This window comes from Papaver somniferum, chromosome 7, assembly GCF_003573695.1.
Source record: "Papaver somniferum cultivar HN1 chromosome 7, ASM357369v1, whole genome shotgun sequence".
Classification (NCBI taxonomy): domain Eukaryota; kingdom Viridiplantae; phylum Streptophyta; class Magnoliopsida; order Ranunculales; family Papaveraceae; genus Papaver; species Papaver somniferum.
The window spans coordinates 36,989,105-37,007,926 of NC_039364.1; the positions used below are offsets into that span (position 1 = coordinate 36,989,105).

The 18,822-nt window shown below is 35.3% G+C and overlaps 1 protein-coding gene across 1 annotated transcript; it reads left to right on the plus strand.

The window, feature by feature from the left end:
- Window positions 1–240: 240 nt before the first annotated feature.
- Window positions 241–1,341, plus strand: LOC113294522. Its single transcript, XM_026542915.1, has one exon. It carries the CDS (start codon window positions 241–243, stop codon window positions 1,339–1,341), a length of 1,101 nt encoding a protein of 366 aa, XP_026398700.1.
- Window positions 1,342–18,822: the final 17,481 nt, after the last annotated feature.

Below are 18,822 nucleotides of genomic sequence, written 5' to 3' on the forward strand. Positions count from 1 at the left end.
TGAAGATTGGGCAGGTTTTTTTAAGGCAAAATATGTTGATAAAAATGGGCAGTGGAGTACAAAGTGGCAATTATCATCTGTGTGGCCAGGTCTTAGATGGGCATGGGAAGCTATGAAGGAGGATATAAGATGAAACATATGATATGGTAAGGATATCTCAGTCTGGTATGACACCTGGATTGGTAACACTCCACTAGTAGATAAAATGGGATCCTCTCAGTACTTCTTAGACAATAAAAGATGAAACTAGCAGATATAATACAAGAGGGCTTGATTCCAAGTGAACTTCAAAATGCATTATTGAACCAAAAACTGCCAGAAATATATGTAAATGAAGATGAAATCATTTGTAATGGAGACATTAAGGGAAAAATTACAATTGCAGCTGCAACAAATAAGCTCAGACACAAAGAGACTAAAAAACATTGGTCAAGGTATGTTTGGAACAACTTTTTACACCCAAGTGTTGCAAGTAATGTCTGGAAGTTGATACAAGGAGTATATATTGATGATGATATAATGGTAAGTAAAGGATATGAGCTTGCATCTAGGTGTTGTGTTTGTGAAAAAGCACAGGACAGTATGCAGCACTTACTTTGGGAATGTACTGCCAGTATTGAGATATGGGAATGGATATCAGGTGTGTTCAAATTTAAAGTTCCTAAATCCTTTGAAGATGTTTGGAAATGTGCAAAGCATAAGAGCTCACTCATTCAGGAAATATGGATTACAGCCTCATGTGTTATTCTTAAAGAGATTTGGTTCCAAAAGAATAAAGAATACTTTGAAGAGATAAAGCCAAATACTCAGGGTATTAAAATAAGAGTACAAAAATATGTTCAAGAAGGGGGTATTAGAATGAAAGGATATAAATGGAATCAAGAATATGATGATAACATAATCAGTTTTTTCAACTTGGGGCAAAGAGCATCAAAATACCAGTGTATAAAAGCTTGTTATTGGAATCCTCCAACTGCAGGTTATATCCTTTTTTGCTGTGATGGTTCATCTTTTGGAAACCCAGGAACAACTGGTTTTGGAATTGTGATAAGAGATGAGTTCTGCAAGGTAATTGGCACTCTGTGTGGGGGAATTGGAGTAGCAACCAACTACATAACAGAAAATTATGCAGTGGTATGCGCAGCTGAATTGGCAATGGAGTGGGGATTAACTAAGATTGTTATTAGATCTGATTCCAAAGCAGTACTGCAAGATTTTGAAGGAGGTAAGATTCCTTGGTTCTTAAAATCCAGATGGAGGAAGGCAAAATCCAAGGTTTCTATTATACGACTTGACCATTGTTTCAGAGAAATCAATTTTCTCGACAGATACTGTGGCTAAGAGATGAGCTAAATTATCAGCTGGTGAAAGGCAGTTTCAATATGGCAAGCCCAATTTTTTACCCAGAATAGAAAAGCCCAATTGTGCATACTGTAGGTTCTGCTAGTTTTGTTGAGAATGTCTTAAGTACTTGGGTAGTTTAGAGTCTGCATTTCATTTTTGATTTGTAATCTGGAATTGTAATTTGAAACTTTGTTTTGAAATTAATAAATAATTTTTTTAGCAAAAAAAAAAAAAAATTCCACATGCCTAATCTTCAACATTACTCGAAATCTTCGTTACTTCCAAGTACTCCTATGATCCCAAAGGTTGTAAGTTTAGCATCATCGTTGTTGAAAATCTGTAGCTATAACAATAAGAAAACAATAGTTCTCAATCATTGTTATACAGTGTCATAGTATCATTATACAGCGTCAAAGTTCAATTGTATCACAACTTCAACAACAATACTATGGTGATATGTATCACTCCCCCTTAGTCAATACTCCATCTCACATGGAAACCACTCCCCCTTACATAATGATCCGAAAACCATATGTATTTGTAGTGTGAACTACATATTAATTCTCCCATTTTTTGTCAATAAAATTGACAAAGGTACAAGAACGGGATCCTAATGAAATTTCCGAAAGAGACATTTCTTGACCAAAAGAAAGCAAAAATATCAACTTGTTCTTTAGATGCAATCATAAATCCGAAGCTAAATGCATTCATCAAGGAGTCTATAAAGATACAAGATATCCCCTATAATATTCCACAGCCGCACTCCCCACAAAGATATGGCAATTAAGCGCAAGTTCAAAAGAACTCTCCCCCATTAAATGTCATTCCCGAAAGAACAACAAGAGCGACCTTAATTTCGAAAGAAAAGAAAGATTTATTTGGACATAACAAATCACATACAAGTATGAATTTTATTCCAAAAAATTCAATTAAATTAACCACAAGAGAACCCATGATTAATTTAATCGACAAATGCTCAAACATAAGTGAACTTATGGAGACTTAAAAAAATACAATTAGATTACTCACAAGAGAATCAATAATTAATATAATTGAAATACACAACCAAATTAATCACAAAAGTAATCAATTTAATTGGTCATGCTCGACATAAGAAAACTTACGGAGCAACAACTAAATAACCAAATAAGATGATTAACTTAGTTGAAAATTCTCGACATAAAGTACCTTACGGAACAACAACATAGCTAATCAAAAAATAATCAACTTGGTTGTTTAATACTCAACATAAGACACTTTACGGAGCCTCGCAGTATTACATAAAAAATGGATCAGGGAAGATCAATTACTGCGGAATACACAAGGATTCATTCTATTTTCCGTCACTATTTGCACAATGACATACAATACACATAATCCTTGCAAACAAAAGATTTTAACCTATCTTCCATCAATAATTGACAATACAGGCTTAAATTTTGTATTTGTCAAAAGTCCATTCATTCTTTGATCAATATATGCATATCGACATACGAAAGACTTTACTTTTGACAAGATATGGGACGGTCAAGTTCACAGACGTAAACACACAAATCCCATAACAATATTGCAATATATAAAACCATAAATATTAATACTGCAAAAATCATCTTCCAAACAAGTTTAGAATTTAAACCAATAAATCTAAAAACATGAAGATGAAAACGTTGGACATAGCTATGTGTAATCACAATAATGGCTATTCCAAACTCTAGTTATGCTTCTAATAAAAACAGAAAAAAAGAAGATTTACCAGACAAAGAAACTCCTATAGAGAACATGATCTGAAAAACACTAGATCCGGTGAGCAACCAGAGATTGAACATGGATGAGCTCATCAGATGCTTTCTTCAGTTCATTTTTCAAAAACTCAAGATTCCTTATTGAAATTCCGAGTTGTTCACGTACGACTTCAAAATATTGAAGAAGATTTCCTACCAGTTGTGATGATATTTGAACTGGTAGTTTGTTTTCATGATCAATGGCATGAAGGCATGTTATGAAAACAGGATTCTCATGAAACTCGATAGTCTTCCCTTCTTTGACTTCATCATCTTCGTTTCCTCCATTCATTGTGCACACCAAATTGGTAAAACCCCTTTGACCTTTCAGAACAGTGTAACACGGGATGACACCCAAGTATATAAATATGTTCCATGGAAAACCCTAGGAAACTTGTACACGTTCGTGTGGGCCAGGAGTTCGTGCACTGGTGCTCACGGCCTTAAGATGTGACCAAAAGAAGAATGGAGTTTGAAAGTCATGACAAATAGTTGAGAACCAACTATTTAGAGGAAGTACACGCAAACAAGAAAAGAATTCTCAAGGACAAAAGATCATGAATATCAACAAGAGAGAAACTGGAGCGAAGCTCAACAGAATTTAAAGATCAAAAAAAAGAACAAGAAAAAAATACAACCTCGACAACACTTCTCAAGACACACTTCTTGAGAAAAATGAGCATCCTTATTAAATTAAAAGAGGGATGTTGTATTGGGAAGTCATGGTGTATTAGGATGAGCATTTTGCTCATCAATTTTGACTTCTTGTTTTTCTCCTTCAGAAGGATTTAGAGACAAATCACATGACATAGTTGAAGGAGTTTTATTAAGAGAGGAACTAGGAGTACCTGAGTCAGTCGCTTTCCATGATTTTTTGATGCCTCGTTTGAGTCTGTTTATGCTTACCTTTAGTTCTGAGACTCGATTATTGATATGTAAGCAATCTGGAGTTGAACTCTTGGAATTGCGGCCTTCTCCAGGGAGAGACAAGAAACTTGACTTTTCTTTCTTTCTCCTATGTCTTTTCCTCCTTTCAGAGTTATTTAAGAAGTTAGTTACTCTTCAACCATTCTTCCTTCTACCATTTTTCGTTTCAAAAGCACTATTAAGAAAAGACTTATCATAATAGTTTTCTTGATTGTCGAAAGTGCCTTTTACTCCAATAATGTGAGAGAGCGGTTTGATAACTTATTTAGACATCCATGCAAACATGTTGTGAAGTTTTTCATTCCTTAAACGAAACCGACATCTTCGCTCAGAATGTCCTTTCTTTCCGCAGAAATAGCAGTTAAAGGATTTATTCTAACCGTTCTCGTGTGAGTAGATTTGGAAGAAGTAGACTCCTTGTTTTTAGGTGCATTACTAGCTGCAAAAGTTTTTTCACATGAAGAATTATCAATAGCCTTAACAAAGTTGATCTTACCAGTTTTTGGAGCGTCTATTCCATTATAGCCCAGACCACGTGTATCCCGATGTTCTTTACATGCTCCAATAATAGAAGACAATTTTGTAGAGCTAGAATTGAATCTTCTCAGACTCTCTTCCAGTGATTTCACTTTATCAAGAGCAACTGCAAGGTCAGTCTCCATGGATTTGTTTTGGGCAAGTTCACAGACGTAAACACACAAATACCATAACAATATTGCAATATATAAAACCATAAAGATTAATACTGCAAAAATCATCTTCCAAACAAGTTTAGAATTTAAACCAATAAATCTAAAAACATGAAGATGAAAACGTTGGACATAGCTATGTGTAATCACAATAATGGCTATTCCAAACTCTAGTTATGCTTCTAATAAAAACAGAAAAAAAGAAGATTTACCAGACAAAGAAACTCCTATAGAGAACATGATCTGAAAAACACTAGATCCGGTGAGCAACCAGAGATTGAACATGGATGAGCTCATCAGATGCTTTCTTCAGTTCATTTTTCAAAAACTCAAGATTCCTTATTGAAATTCCGAGTTGTTCACGTACGACTTCAAAATATTGAAGAAGATTTCCTACCAGTTGTGATGATATTTGAACTGGTAGTTTGTTTTCATGATCAATGGCATGAAGGCATGTTATGAAAACAGGATTCTCATGAAACTCGATAGTCTTCCCTTCTTTGACTTCATCATCTTCGTTTCCTCCATTCATTGTGCACACCAAATTGGTAAAACCCCTTTGACCTTTCAGAACAGTGTAACACGGGATGACACCCAAGTATATAAATATGTTCCATGGAAAACCCTAGGAAACTTGTACACGTTCGTGTGGGCCAGGAGTTCGTGCACTGGTGCTCACGGCCTTAAGATGTGACCAAAAGAAGAATGGAGTTTGAAAGTCATGACAAATAGTTGAGAACCAACTATTTAGAGGAAGTACACGCAAACAAGAAAAGAATTCTCAAGGACAAAAGATCATGAATATCAACAAGAGAGAAACTGGAGCGAAGCTCAACAGAATTTAAAGATCAAAAAAAAGAACAAGAAAAAAATACAACCTCGACAACACTTCTCAAGACACACTTCTTGAGAACAATGAGCATCCTTATTAAATTAAAAGAGGGATGTTGTATTGGGAAGTCATGGTGTATTAGGATGAGCATTTTGCTCATCAATTTTGACTTCTTGTTTTTCTCCTTTAGAAGGATTTAGAGACAAATCACATGACATAGTTGAAGGAGTTTTATTAAGAGAGGAACTAGGAGTACCTGAGTCAGTCGCTTTCCATGATTTTTTGATGCCTCGTTTGAGTCTGTTTATGCTTACCTTTAGTTCTGAGACTCGATTATTGATATGTAAGCAATCTGGAGTTGAACTCTTGGAATTGCGGCCTTCTCCAGGGAGAGACAAGAAACTTGACTTTTCTTTCTTTCTCCTATGTCTTTTCCTCCTTTCAGAGTTATTTAAGAAGTTAGTTACTCTTCAACCATTCTTCCTTCTACCATTTTTCGTTTCAAAAGCACTATTAAGAAAGGACTTATCATAATAGTTTTCTTGATTGTCGAAAGTGCATTTTACTCCAATAATGTGAGAGAGCGGTTTGATAACTTATTTAGACATCCATGCAAACATGTTGTGAAGTTTTTCATTCCTTAAACGAAACCGACATCTTCGCTCAGAATGTCCTTTCTTTCCGCAGAAATAGCAGTTAAAGGATTTATTCTAACCGTTCTCGTGTGAGTAGATTTGGAAGAAGTAGACTCCTTGTTTTTAGGTGCATTACTAGCTGCAAAAGTTTTTTCACATGAAGAAATTATCAATAGCCTTAACAAAGTTGATCTTACCAGTTTTTGGAGCGTCTATTCCATTATAGCCCAGACCACGTGTATCCCGATGTTCTTTACATGCTCCAATCATAGAAGACAATTTTGTAGAGCTAGAATTGAATCTTCTCAGACTCTCTTCCAGTGATTTCACTTTATCAAGAGCAACTGCAAGGTCAGTCTCCATGGATTTGTTTTGGGCAAGAAGACTAAGTTCTTTGTCATCAAAATATTTTTGTTGAGAGTTATATCTTGCTTCAGATTCTGCAAGTTTCTCTTCCAACAAGAAGTATTTTTGATAAAGATTATCATATTCAAGTGACTTCATACGTAGGTTTTCCTCAGAATCCTTGAGGATCGATTCGTTAGAAAGATTCGAAAAATAAACACCTGCGTAACATCTTCTCAACTTCTTATTTTCTCGATAGAGATGAGTCAGAAGAGGTGAGACATGAGAAGTTGTAATCTTTTTCATATTCCACGAATCCATAAACTTAACATACTCTAAGACTTCCTCATCAATATCTCTATTAATATCCGAATCACCTTCATCAGAAAGTTCATCCAACTTTTCTTCTAGGAGAGTTTCCCAATCAATTGTTTTTACATCAAGAGAATGTTTAGATATTGACTTAGATGTGACAGTTCTCTCAGGTGAATCCAAGCTTTTAAAAACATCTGGTAATTTCTGAACTAGTACATTATTAGAGATAGATTCGTCCATAATCAGATCGCTACAAACACAGACTTGTAAGGTCTTGAACGTGTTTGCCTGCTCTGATACCAATTGAAAAAGTGGGGGTACAACAATCACACCCAACAATTTGATTATCAATCTGTATGGACAAACTCCAATATACTTTCTAGAGAATCAACTAGACAGTCAGACTCAATTTAGAAACAAAGTATATCAAAGAGTTTATATCTCAATCTCTCGATTTGATCTTTACTCAAGCAAATAGAAATCTGCGAGTCTTTATCAAAGAGAGATAACTTGGATGGTACCAAAGACCAATATCCAAGTGGCAATCAATTTAAATCAACAACCAAAAGGTCGTATATTCTAATTGATTGAACAACGCACAACCTGTGATATTTCAATTATATAACAAAATATAATGCGGAAAAGAAGTAACACAGACACCAGAATTTTGTTAACGAGGAAACCGCAAATGCATAAAAACCCCGGGACCTAGTCCAGATTGAACGCACACTGTATTAAGCCGCTAAAGACACTAGCCTACTCCAAATTAACCTCGGTCTGGATTGTAGTTGAACCCCAATCAATCTCACACTGATCCAAGCTACAATTATGCTCCTACGCTTCTGATCCCAGCAGGATGCTACGTACTTGATTCCCTTAGCTGATCTCACCCACAACTAAGAGTTGCTACGACCCAAAGTCGAAGACTTTAATAAAAAAATATGTATCACACAAAAAAGTCTACGGTAATAGATAAATCCGTCTCCCACGAATATACCTACGAGTTTTGTTCCGTATTTTGATTAATCAAGGTGAACATGAACCAATCAATAAACCGTTCTTATATTCCCGAGGAACATCCTAGTATTATTGATCAGCTCACAATAATCTTAATCAACGCAGCGAAAAAAGATATTTTGGAATCACAAACGATGAGACGAAGTGTTTGTGATTCCTTTTCTATCTTGCCTATCAGAGATATAAATCTCGAGCCAATTATTACAATCGTACTCGTAATGATAGAAGATGCAAGATCAGATCACACAACTACAAGAAAAGTAGTATCGGTCTGGCTTCACAATCCCAATAAAGTCTTTAAGTCGTTAACCTGGTTTTAGAAGAAGAAACCAAAGGTTAAAGGAGAATCGACTCTAGCTATGCAACTAGTATCACACGTAAGGTGTGGGGATTAGGTTTCCCAGTTGCTAGAGTTCTCCCTTATATAGTTTTCAAATCAGGGTTTGCAATCAATGTTAGCTTGGTAACAAAGCATTCAATATTCACCGTTAGATGAAAACCTGATTAGATTCAAGCTAATATTTCTCAACCGTTGGATCAAAAACTTACTTTGTTACACACAAATGAAATGTCCAATTTTGGGTTTACGAACCGTTCCCAAACATTAACATTTGTTGGTTCAACAATAGTTAACCAAATGGTTAGCCATATGATTACTTTCATATCAACCATATTCTTCTTCACCATAACTAGTTCAAATGACTCAAATGAACTAGTTAGAGAGTTTTTCAATTTCTTAGATCTTATGCAACTACACAAGTCACAATCGAAGCAAAAACAGTTTGATTCACTCGAATCGGTTCATGAACTTTATAGCCACGGTTTGCAAAAGCATTCCTTAGTTTAAATAAACATGAGTTCAAGAACAACCGGTTTTAGATATAACCTGCTCAAGTTCGCGGACTGGGTTCGCGGACTTAAGCTCATGGAAGGATTTCACAAACTCCAGCAGAAATTCTCGGGTCGAGAACTTCCGCCAGTTCGCGGACTTGGCTCACTCCACTTCCATTTCTCTTGATCAACAAAGTTTGCAAACTTTGCTTCAAGGAATAAGAACTTATACATATATGTGTTTCCGCAACAATGCTTATATCCTACTAATGGTTATGTAATCTAAACTCTCATTTCAATCATTGAAACATTCTCAGAGGACGGATATAGCCGTTATTCTCATACCGTTTTTCGTCAGAGCAATTTTCAAAGTGACTGAAACATAACATGACTTTCGTCACTAGGTAAAGATGAATTCGGCTAAAGCGAAATCTTACCAACACATATTTCGAGAAATATATAGGCGAGATAAACTCGGCTCCAAATAGCAAATGTGCATAATGAAAATCTATATATCAAAACGACTTTTGTCTCAAGAGTAGGAGATAGAATAGATAGACTTTTGAGTGACAAATAAGTTCAAGTCTCCACATAACTTTTAGTCGATGAAGATCCACCAGTTCCTTGAGTAGTCCTTCGTCTTGTATGATGATTGCCATGGAGTTCTTGAGATCAACTACACTTTCTATCCTAGTCCGAGACCTTTAGCTATGTAGGCTAGAAATCAAGAATTATAGTTTTGATCAATAACATTGACAAACATGCTTGAGATAAAAACGCATGCGAGTTCGACCGAGCAATGCTCTAAAAACTCTTAAAACCAATAGGGAAGCATTTGAAAATACAATTTGTAGCCAAGGACAGGAAAAGTGACGCACATAACAGCTGTGCACGATCGTTTGCTATTACTTTAGTTTAAAGAAAAAGAGGCATCTAGCATAAATCTAGTAAACAAAAAACTTTTCTCTCTCCTCTCTCTATCCTCTCTCACCCCTTCTTCTTCAACAACAAAACCATCAAGAACAATCCTTTTCTGCTCAGATCTAGTCCATTTTGGGCTTGTACTGAGCAGATTTCTTCACTATTTCTTGTTTTTTAAGTTAGTTAGTAGTTATAGTTTAATTTTTATTATGTTTTCTTCTTATCTACACCATTATGGTGATTTTATCTACTCTTTTGAGGTTTATCTTCGCTTTAATGGCCGTTCTTGGTTATTCGGTCGGGTTTCAAGATCGATAATGATGCTCTCCAACGACGAAATATTCATCTTTATCGGTGATTTCTTTGACGACGGAAGCTTCATCACTAGTTTCAGGAGATTTGAGAAAATCACTCCTATTTTGGGAGAATATCTTTATAAAGAAGAAAAACAAACTAAACGGTTGGATTCTAATTCTGCGAAAAGCCGTTCTTCCTCCGATTTAATCGGATCTTATTCATACTTGTATTTGTCTTACTCCGGTAATCCTTCTCTTTCTCTTGTCGGATTTCTCGGTATTGTAATTGTACGGTATGTTCTTGTTACTTTGTATTCTCTTATTTTCGATCTTAAACTCATTGTAACCTTGAATTTCCATTAGTGAAATGTTTATCAAAAAAAAATCTAGTAAATAAAGTTGTTATGTCTTCACAAGACCAGATTTCCTATGCTTAAAACATATGCCAACCCCAATAATTCTCTCTATCTTGCTCGTCTTAGGCATATTCCTATGCATATGCCAAATACTTTTTTTTGGCATATATGCACCCACTATGGGTATGCCAAACTTCCAAACTCATATGTCAATATGCCAGGAATAACATATAGGCATACACGACAGAGTATCCACCGAGCGATAGAGTATCCATCGCTCGATGGTCATTGAATCGCTGACGCTAGTCAACCTGTTGCTCGTCTCTTAGATCATCGCTTACCAGATCTTCATCCAACGGCTAGTATTTTCCCCCCTATAAATACCTAATTTCAATCTCATTTCAACTCACACCAGAATTTCTAAATCTCTCTAGAATTTCTTAATCTATAATTCTTTTCACCTAATTTCAATCTCATTTCAACTCACACCAAAATTTCTAAATATCTATAGAATTTCTCAATCTACAATTCTTTTCATCACTATTCCAATTCCTCAGAGAGTATGGATGATAATATGGGCATTGCTGAATTCGTAGCAAACTATAGTGTTGTCGCAAATCGAAGAGTTGTTGATCATGCCTATGTGGATAATGAAATTAGGAGAAGTCAAATTAGATTTAGAAATCAAAATAGGAGAAGTCAAATAAGGCGGAAACCAAAATTCACTGTTGCGGAAGATGAATGTATTTGCAGGAATTATGTTTGTTCTATTGAGGATACTGTATTAGGAAATGCCTTACATCACGAAACATTATGGCAAATGATTTTTGGGAAATTTCAAGAAGAAACAATGAATCTCAACAATCGTGATGTTTCAGAATTGAATCAATACTTCAGTGCAATCAATAAGGAAGTTAGTAGATTTGTTGATTTACTTCATCAAGAAGGTCCAAATTTGAGGAATGGTGAATCTATGATGGAAATTCGACAAAGGTGTCGTGTGGATGGTGCAACTATGATGGAACTTCGACGTAGGTGTCGTGCGGAATATCGTCGCATTTACGAAAAAGATTTCCGATTTGAAAATTGTTTCGACATTTTAAAATGTTTGTCCAAATATTGTCCAATATTTATGTAATACATTTCTCGATTGTCCACTTAATATTAGGTTTTACCTCCGTTATTTTTGAATAGGCTGGTTTTGTTTTTAGAGAAAATTAAGGAAATTAAGAGAACTAATCATTGAAAGTGGTCCTCATGACACTTTTCAATAAAAGAAGTGAAGGGAAATGGTCCCCATGACACTTGTCAGTAAAAGAAGTAAAGTGAAGTGGTCCACATGACACTTGTCATCAAAAGAAGTTAAGAGAAAAGTGGTCCCACAAAACTAAAATAATATTTGACTTCCCAATTAGGAAACCGGCCTATTTTCTTGAAACTTTTATTTATAGAAACCAGCCTATTGTTTAAGAACGGACGGAGTAATATTTAAATGTAAGATTGGATTAAGAATAGAATTAAGCTTAATTTTAAACATTACTCGTCAAATTTTCAAATTCATAACTTCCATATAATCATAGTCATTTTTTACCAGACATAAAACTAGACAATAATATTTAGAAATATAGACTTTAAAAATAAAAATTTGGGAATATGTTCTTCATCTTGTTAATCTTCTTCATTTCACCAAATTTCCAATCAATGCCCTCATGAACGGATTCTCCTTTGATTATCTTCTTCTTTGGCTTCAAATTTGTTTTGCCTTGATTTTCCTTGCCTTGAACTTTTCTTTGCCTTTTCTTAGTTGCGGTTTTGACTTGGTTGATATCCAAAACTTGGAGACTTCTTTGCTTCTTACTTATTTCTTTATACTTATCACATATCTTCTTAACGGCACCTTCAAGCACTACTCCCGAAAAATCAAGTTGTGTTGTCGAATCAAGTTGGGTTTGAAATTGTGACATTTGGGAAATTTCAAAAAAATAAATTAGATTGACAAAGAGAGAAATATAGAAATTTTGATTAAGAAAAAGAGAATTAGAAAAATAAAATTGTGTAAAAATTTTGGGGTAAACATTTGAGTTTTAAAATTACCTATTTATACCGATAAAGAACTAGCCGTTGGCGTTAGAGGTAATATCTCTCGCTAGAAACTCTGTCGGTCAGTGATTTTTCCATAGTGAGACAACTCGTTTGCCATACCACCTGATATGCCAAACAACATTTTTTTTGACATACCCATAGGAATGGACCTTAGGAAAGACTTCTTTTCCACATTTTTTGCGCCCCAAATTTTGAACAACTCCCTCTCTCTCTCTCATTCACTCTCTCTCCTATGTCTCATTCTAGGACTGGGATTTGGAAGAGTACTTAAAAGGCATTTTTAATTTTGTAGTCAAGGTGATACTATCTGCTATTGACCTCTTCGTGTCATTTCAATTTGATTTGGCTGATAAATCAAGTTTGTTATTCGTACTATGAAAGTTGCATAGCCATGGAAGTTGTTGCATCCGCTTTTCAATCAGAAAGTGCTAAGAAAGGAAATACAAGAGATGACACATTAACAAATCAAAACCAGGAAACTGACGAGGTCAAAGAGTTTGATCCACAGATGGACGAACTTATGGATAAATTGCCAAAGCCTAAGCAAGTTAATTTCGCTAAGCATCCGGCATATGAAAACCCACAGTTAGACGCCGAAATTGACCGGACTGAACAGGAAATACAAGCAATAGATGAAACCTGCGTTAGGATTGCTCGATCCATAAAAGAAAAAAAGGTGTATTAATGAGTAACTAACGGCATGTATTTTCTGTAACATTTTAGGTTATCTTCCAATCCGAGAGTTGATTCCATAATTCTGTATGGAAGCAAGTCTTGAGTCTTTTTGTGAATTTTCTGAGCAGCTTGTTCAAAGATGTTTGAGGTGGCAGTCAGCCCGTCAAAATGAGACATACGACAAGTTTATTATGAATGAGAAGAAGAAGTACAAATTAGACGATGAACAAACGTCTTCACTTCAGTTTCAAAAAAACGAGGACAGTCTAAAAAACGCTCTACGCAAATCTCAAAATAGATTTTATTCAATTCCAGAGATGGGTACAGATGATTTATGCTCATCAGAAAAAGAGCTTTTTTTTTAGTTTCAAAAAAACAAGGAGGACAGTCCAAAAAACGCTCTACGCAAATCTCAAAATAGATTTTATTCAACTCCAGAGATGGGTACAAATGATTTATATTCATCAGAAAAAGAGCTTTTTTTTCTTTTTTTTTTACTAGGAAACACACCATGGGATTAACAAAGGAGAGAATTACAAACTGAGTTTAAATTCTTCTTCCTAACAAGAGTGTCCAAAAAAGAAGGATAGGAGAACCAAAGACCTTTGAGACTAAGTTTTCTAGCCCGACATGCAAGCCGGTCAGCTAGATGGTTTTTCACACGCTTAATATACATAATCTTAAAAGAACTAGAACTAGAAATTAAACTCCGACTATGTTCAAAAAGATCACTGCTTCTCCACGCTATATTAGAGCTGGCTCCATTAACAAAATCCACCAGTTGGAGACAATCACTAACGAAAATGACTTTGGAGAGATTCGTCTCTTTTGCCCAAGAGATCGCCAGAATAAGAGCAGCAGCTTCAGCACCTACTGCATCTGGAATTAAACCAAAATCCGAGCGAGAACTTCTTAAATTTCCTGTAATATCACACCAAATAACACCCAAACCCATATTAAAATCTTTAAAGGAACCATCAACAAACATAAAATGTTCCACTTCAGTTATAGGAACTTTAATATCTCTGTTTAAACTACCAGAACATAACGGAGGAGCAATATAAGTGTTAATCATTCTCCTAGTTTCTACAATGGCTTTAATCAAATTAACAGAAGTATTTCTAAAGAGCACATCACATCTCAACTTCCAAATGCTCCACATCACAATAGCACCAATGCTAGGCCAAGAGACTCTACAAGGAGATAACTCAAGAACCGATTTATGCCAATATAGAAAAATATCATCTATCCAATCCAAATCTGTAGAAATCAGGTATTGTAAAGACATCCCAAACCAAATATGAGCAGCAATAGAAAAAGATCTTACTGATTGTGTAAGTTTGATTAATGGAATGAATATAGTTGGTTTTTTTATGCAAGTGTGTTAAACATGTTAGATGTTTATTGCCCGAACAGATACGGAGTTTGCATACTCGATTGCTCTGTGGGAGAAACAAATCTCCGGAAGAGAAACAGCTCCTTGGAGAAAGTAAACAGCTTGAAGCGACGAGGGAAAAAGTAGTTGCTAATGATTCTATGAAAGAACTACGTATTAATTCTTAGAAGGAAGACAATTTTCGATATGAGGATGAGCGCCTACGATGGGAGCTTGGTCGCAAAAGATTCTGTTACCAGATTACTGTAAGCTTCTTGTAACTTATATATTATTCATGATTCATGTATGTGATGTTTGTATGATTTGGCATAAATTAAATTGACCCGTGAATAAAAAAATTTGACATAATTAATTTGTTCTAATTTTGTAGCTTAAAGAAATGAATTTAGTTCGATTAAAATGCGAGAAGCGAGCAATTTTGGGAAGTGTTAGCTACCTCGAGATGGAATTGTATCACTTTAGTATGAAGATTTCAACTTTGGAACCTAAATTAAAAACGATAAAAAGGACAATGAAAGCCGAACGAAGAAGGTTAAAGGAACTGAAAAAAGAGCATCACAAGAGGTATACCTACTTTGTTTTTTTCTTTTTTTAATACAAAAGCATAAATTCATTGAATTAAGAAATAAATATGTCTGACTGTATACAATCTTAAGCCATTGTGGCAAGGAAATCTTCCAATCTATACTACAAGAATTATCTATTGCGTGTCTGGCTATAACATGAGCCGTATTATCTGCCTCTCTAGGTGAAAAGGAACATTTCGAAGAGATAAAACCATTTAACATAAAAATACTATCTTCTATAATGTTGTTGTGAATCCACTTCACGGCTTCTTTTTTTTTCCATTTAATGCTAGGACAACATTTTTGCAATCTCCCTCCAAGTGAATCTTTTGTAATCCCAAGTTTTTTGCCTAACGTATTGCCTCATACATTGTCATAGCTTCCGCCTGCTCCGGGTCTACTGCCCGTGTAAAGATGCATCGAGCTCCATAACAAGTACCTGCATAGTTTCTACATACTAGACCATATTATAAACAAATCTTGGGGATTTATTGTTTTAAATTTTCTAATATATTCGACAAATATGTGTAAACCAATGTTTATTTAATGTTTATCGACTAATATGACATTGTGTCTAATATTACTCGTACTCCGTATAAAAGGAGAGAATGTCGTAGTTTCGGAAATTTTTTGCCCAAATCTTTAACCTTTTACAAATGTTTTGTAAAACCGATCTAGTTCAACATGATTGATAACCACAACTGATCCACTCACATTTTGATGAACGGATGAGCTTGTGGTTAAAGAAGAAGAAATCTCATTGCAACTTTTTAAACCGTGCATCATGAGAAAATTCCAACTATCTAAATCGACTATTCTAGAAAAATAAGAATCCATTGATAACTTGAAGATCTGCAAGGGATCTGTGTGCGGGTCTTCAATCATATCAGAACATGAAGACAGTTGTTAGAGCATAGCTCGGTCAACCTCGCATGTGTTGCTATCCCAGGCATGTTTGTCAATGTTAGTGATCAAAACTATAAGTCTTGATTTCTACCCTACATAGCTAAGTCTCGGACTAAGATATAAAAGTGTAGTTGAGCTCGAGGACTTCATGGCGATTCATCATACAACGACGAAGATCTATACAAGGAACCGTGGAACTTCATCAACAAAAAGGTATGTGGAGACTTGAACTTATATATCACTCAAAAGTCTATCTCTTGAATCTCTTACTTCGTATGAGACAAAAGTCGTATGCTATATAGACTAGATCATACACATTTGATATTTCGAGCTGAGCATTCATTGCTTATATTTTATCTCGAAATCGTGTGTTGGTAAAGCGTTTCGCTTTGATCAAGTTTATCTTCATCTAGTGACGAAAGTCATGAAAAATTTCAATCACTTTTCCCTGACGTGAATCGGTCTGTGAATAACGGCTACATAGCGTCCTCTGAGAATGTCTCAATGATTGAAATAAGAGTTTAGATTACATAACCATGTATTCCTTGAACCGAAGTTTTCGAACTTTGTTGATCAAGAGAAATCGGGAGGATTGTGGAATTGGCTTGCCAAGTTCGCGAACCCAGTCCGCAGACTCAGTCCGCGAACTGTCGGAAGTTCTCGACCGAGAATTTCTGCTGGATTTTCCAAAACTCGTTTGTGTGCTAAGTCCGCGAACCCAATCCGCGAACTGGCGGAAGTTCTCTTTCCGAGAATTTCTGCTGAGTTTGGAACACTCAACCGATTAACTTAAGTCCGCGAACTTGTTTGTGAACTTAAGAGGTTATGATCTAAAAATGTACTCTGAACATGAAACATTAAATTACTAAGGAATGCTTTATGCAAACCGTGGCTATAATGTTCATGAGCCGATTCAATCGAATCGAATCATCTTTGTTTCAATTGTGTCTTGTGTAGTTAAATAAGATCTCATAGCAATTGAACAACTCTTTAACTAGTTCATTTGAGTCAATTGAACTAGTTATGGTGAAGAAGAATAAGGTTAATATGAAATGCTCATATGGATATGTTGAACCAACATACACGTACATGTTTGGGCATGGTTTTCACGAACCTAGTAAACGTCTACCCAAGTGTGTGTGACAAGATAAGTTTTCAATCTAACGGTTGAGAAATATTAGCTTGAATCTAAATCAGGTTTTCATCTAACGGTGAATAAGGATTGCTTTGTAACTAAGGAGAAACCCTGATTTGAAGGCTATATAAAGGAGACATCTATCATTGTACAAAACTAATCCCCACACGTCTGTGTGATACTAGTGCGCCCGCTAGAGTCGATCTCCATTAACATTTGATTTTCTTCTCTAAAATCAGGTTAACGACTTAAAGACTTCATTGGAATTGTGAAGCCAGACCGATACTACTTTATCGTAGTTGTGTGATCTGATCTTGCATCTTCTATCGTACGAGTACAATCGATCGATTCGCTTGATATCGTGAGAGTTCTCCGATAGGCAAGATAAAGAAGTCACAAACATATTCGTCTCACTGTTTGTGATTCCTCGACAATCCGCATGTGTAGTCAGGAAGGATTGTAGAAAGGTGATTGATTAATCTAGGCTGTTCTTCGGGAATATAAGACCGGATTATCAATTGGTTCCTGTTCACCTTGATTTTATATCAAAAAACGGAACAAAACCTAGGGTTTATCTGTGGGAGACAAATTTATCCTTTTATAGACTTTTCTGTGTGAGACAGATCTGTTTATTATCAAGTCTGTGATTTTGGGTTGCAACAACTCTTGGTTGTGGGTGAGATCAGCTAAGGGAATCAAGTGCGCAGTATCCTGCTGGGATCAGAGCCGTAGGAGTACAAATGTACCTTGGATCGGTGAGAGACTGATTGGGGTTCAACTATAGTCCAATCCGAAGTTAGTTTGCAGTAGGCTAGTGTCTGTAGAGGCTTAATACAGTGTGTATTCAATCTGGACTAGGTCCCGGGGTTTTTCTGCATTTGCGGTTTCCTCGTTAACAAAATTTCTGGTGTCTTTGTTATTTCTTTTCCGCATTATATTTTATATAATTGAAATAATACAGGTTGTGCGTTCATGATCATCAATTGGAAATCCAACTTTTGGTTGTTGATTGATATCGATTGATCCTAGGACATTGGTCTTTGGTACCGTCCAAGTATTCATTGTATTTGATAAAGACTCGCTATTGTTTTTAGATTGAGTAAATATCAAATCAAGAGAGAGATATTAACTCCTTGAGATACTTTTATCTAGATTGAGTCTGACTGTCTAGTTGATTCTCTAGCAAAGTATTTCGGAGTTAATCCATACAGATTGTTAAGCGAAATATTGGGTGGTGTTGTTAGACCTCCGCTTTTTCAACAGTAACGATCATATTTTTATTCATTTTTTTTTATATCGCATCATCATTGTGGTAAAATAACATTTAATGTGACTTTGTTGTTTAGGACCGCGACCATGTTGATGCGATTATGTCTTTTTTTTGTCATAAATAGCTGAAATTATTTCTTTTTATTCATACTTGGTTTATGTTATTTTCTTAAGTTTTATGTGAGGCTTGATTTAGTTTGTTTGATTTATACAGTATATTTGAGCAACAAATACTTCTCGGTAACGGATTATTAAAGCACGATTGATTACGGCAACACAAATAAATTTTAGGACTTGTTATCCAATACCTTAAAATTCTTAAGATTTTTATTCGCATATTATATTGGATTATAATATATACACATATATGTGTTGATTTTACTTACTTTTCGGGATTTGTTTTCTTGTACACCCCTAAACACAAGATAAAATCCAATCAATATCACATTGGAGTTGTAAAAATTAGTAATAAAAACAAAATCA

Coding starts and splice junctions, on each gene's coding strand:
- LOC113294522 (XM_026542915.1), top strand. CDS start 241: ATGAAACTAGCAGATATAATACAAGAGGGCTTGATTCCAAGTGAACTT.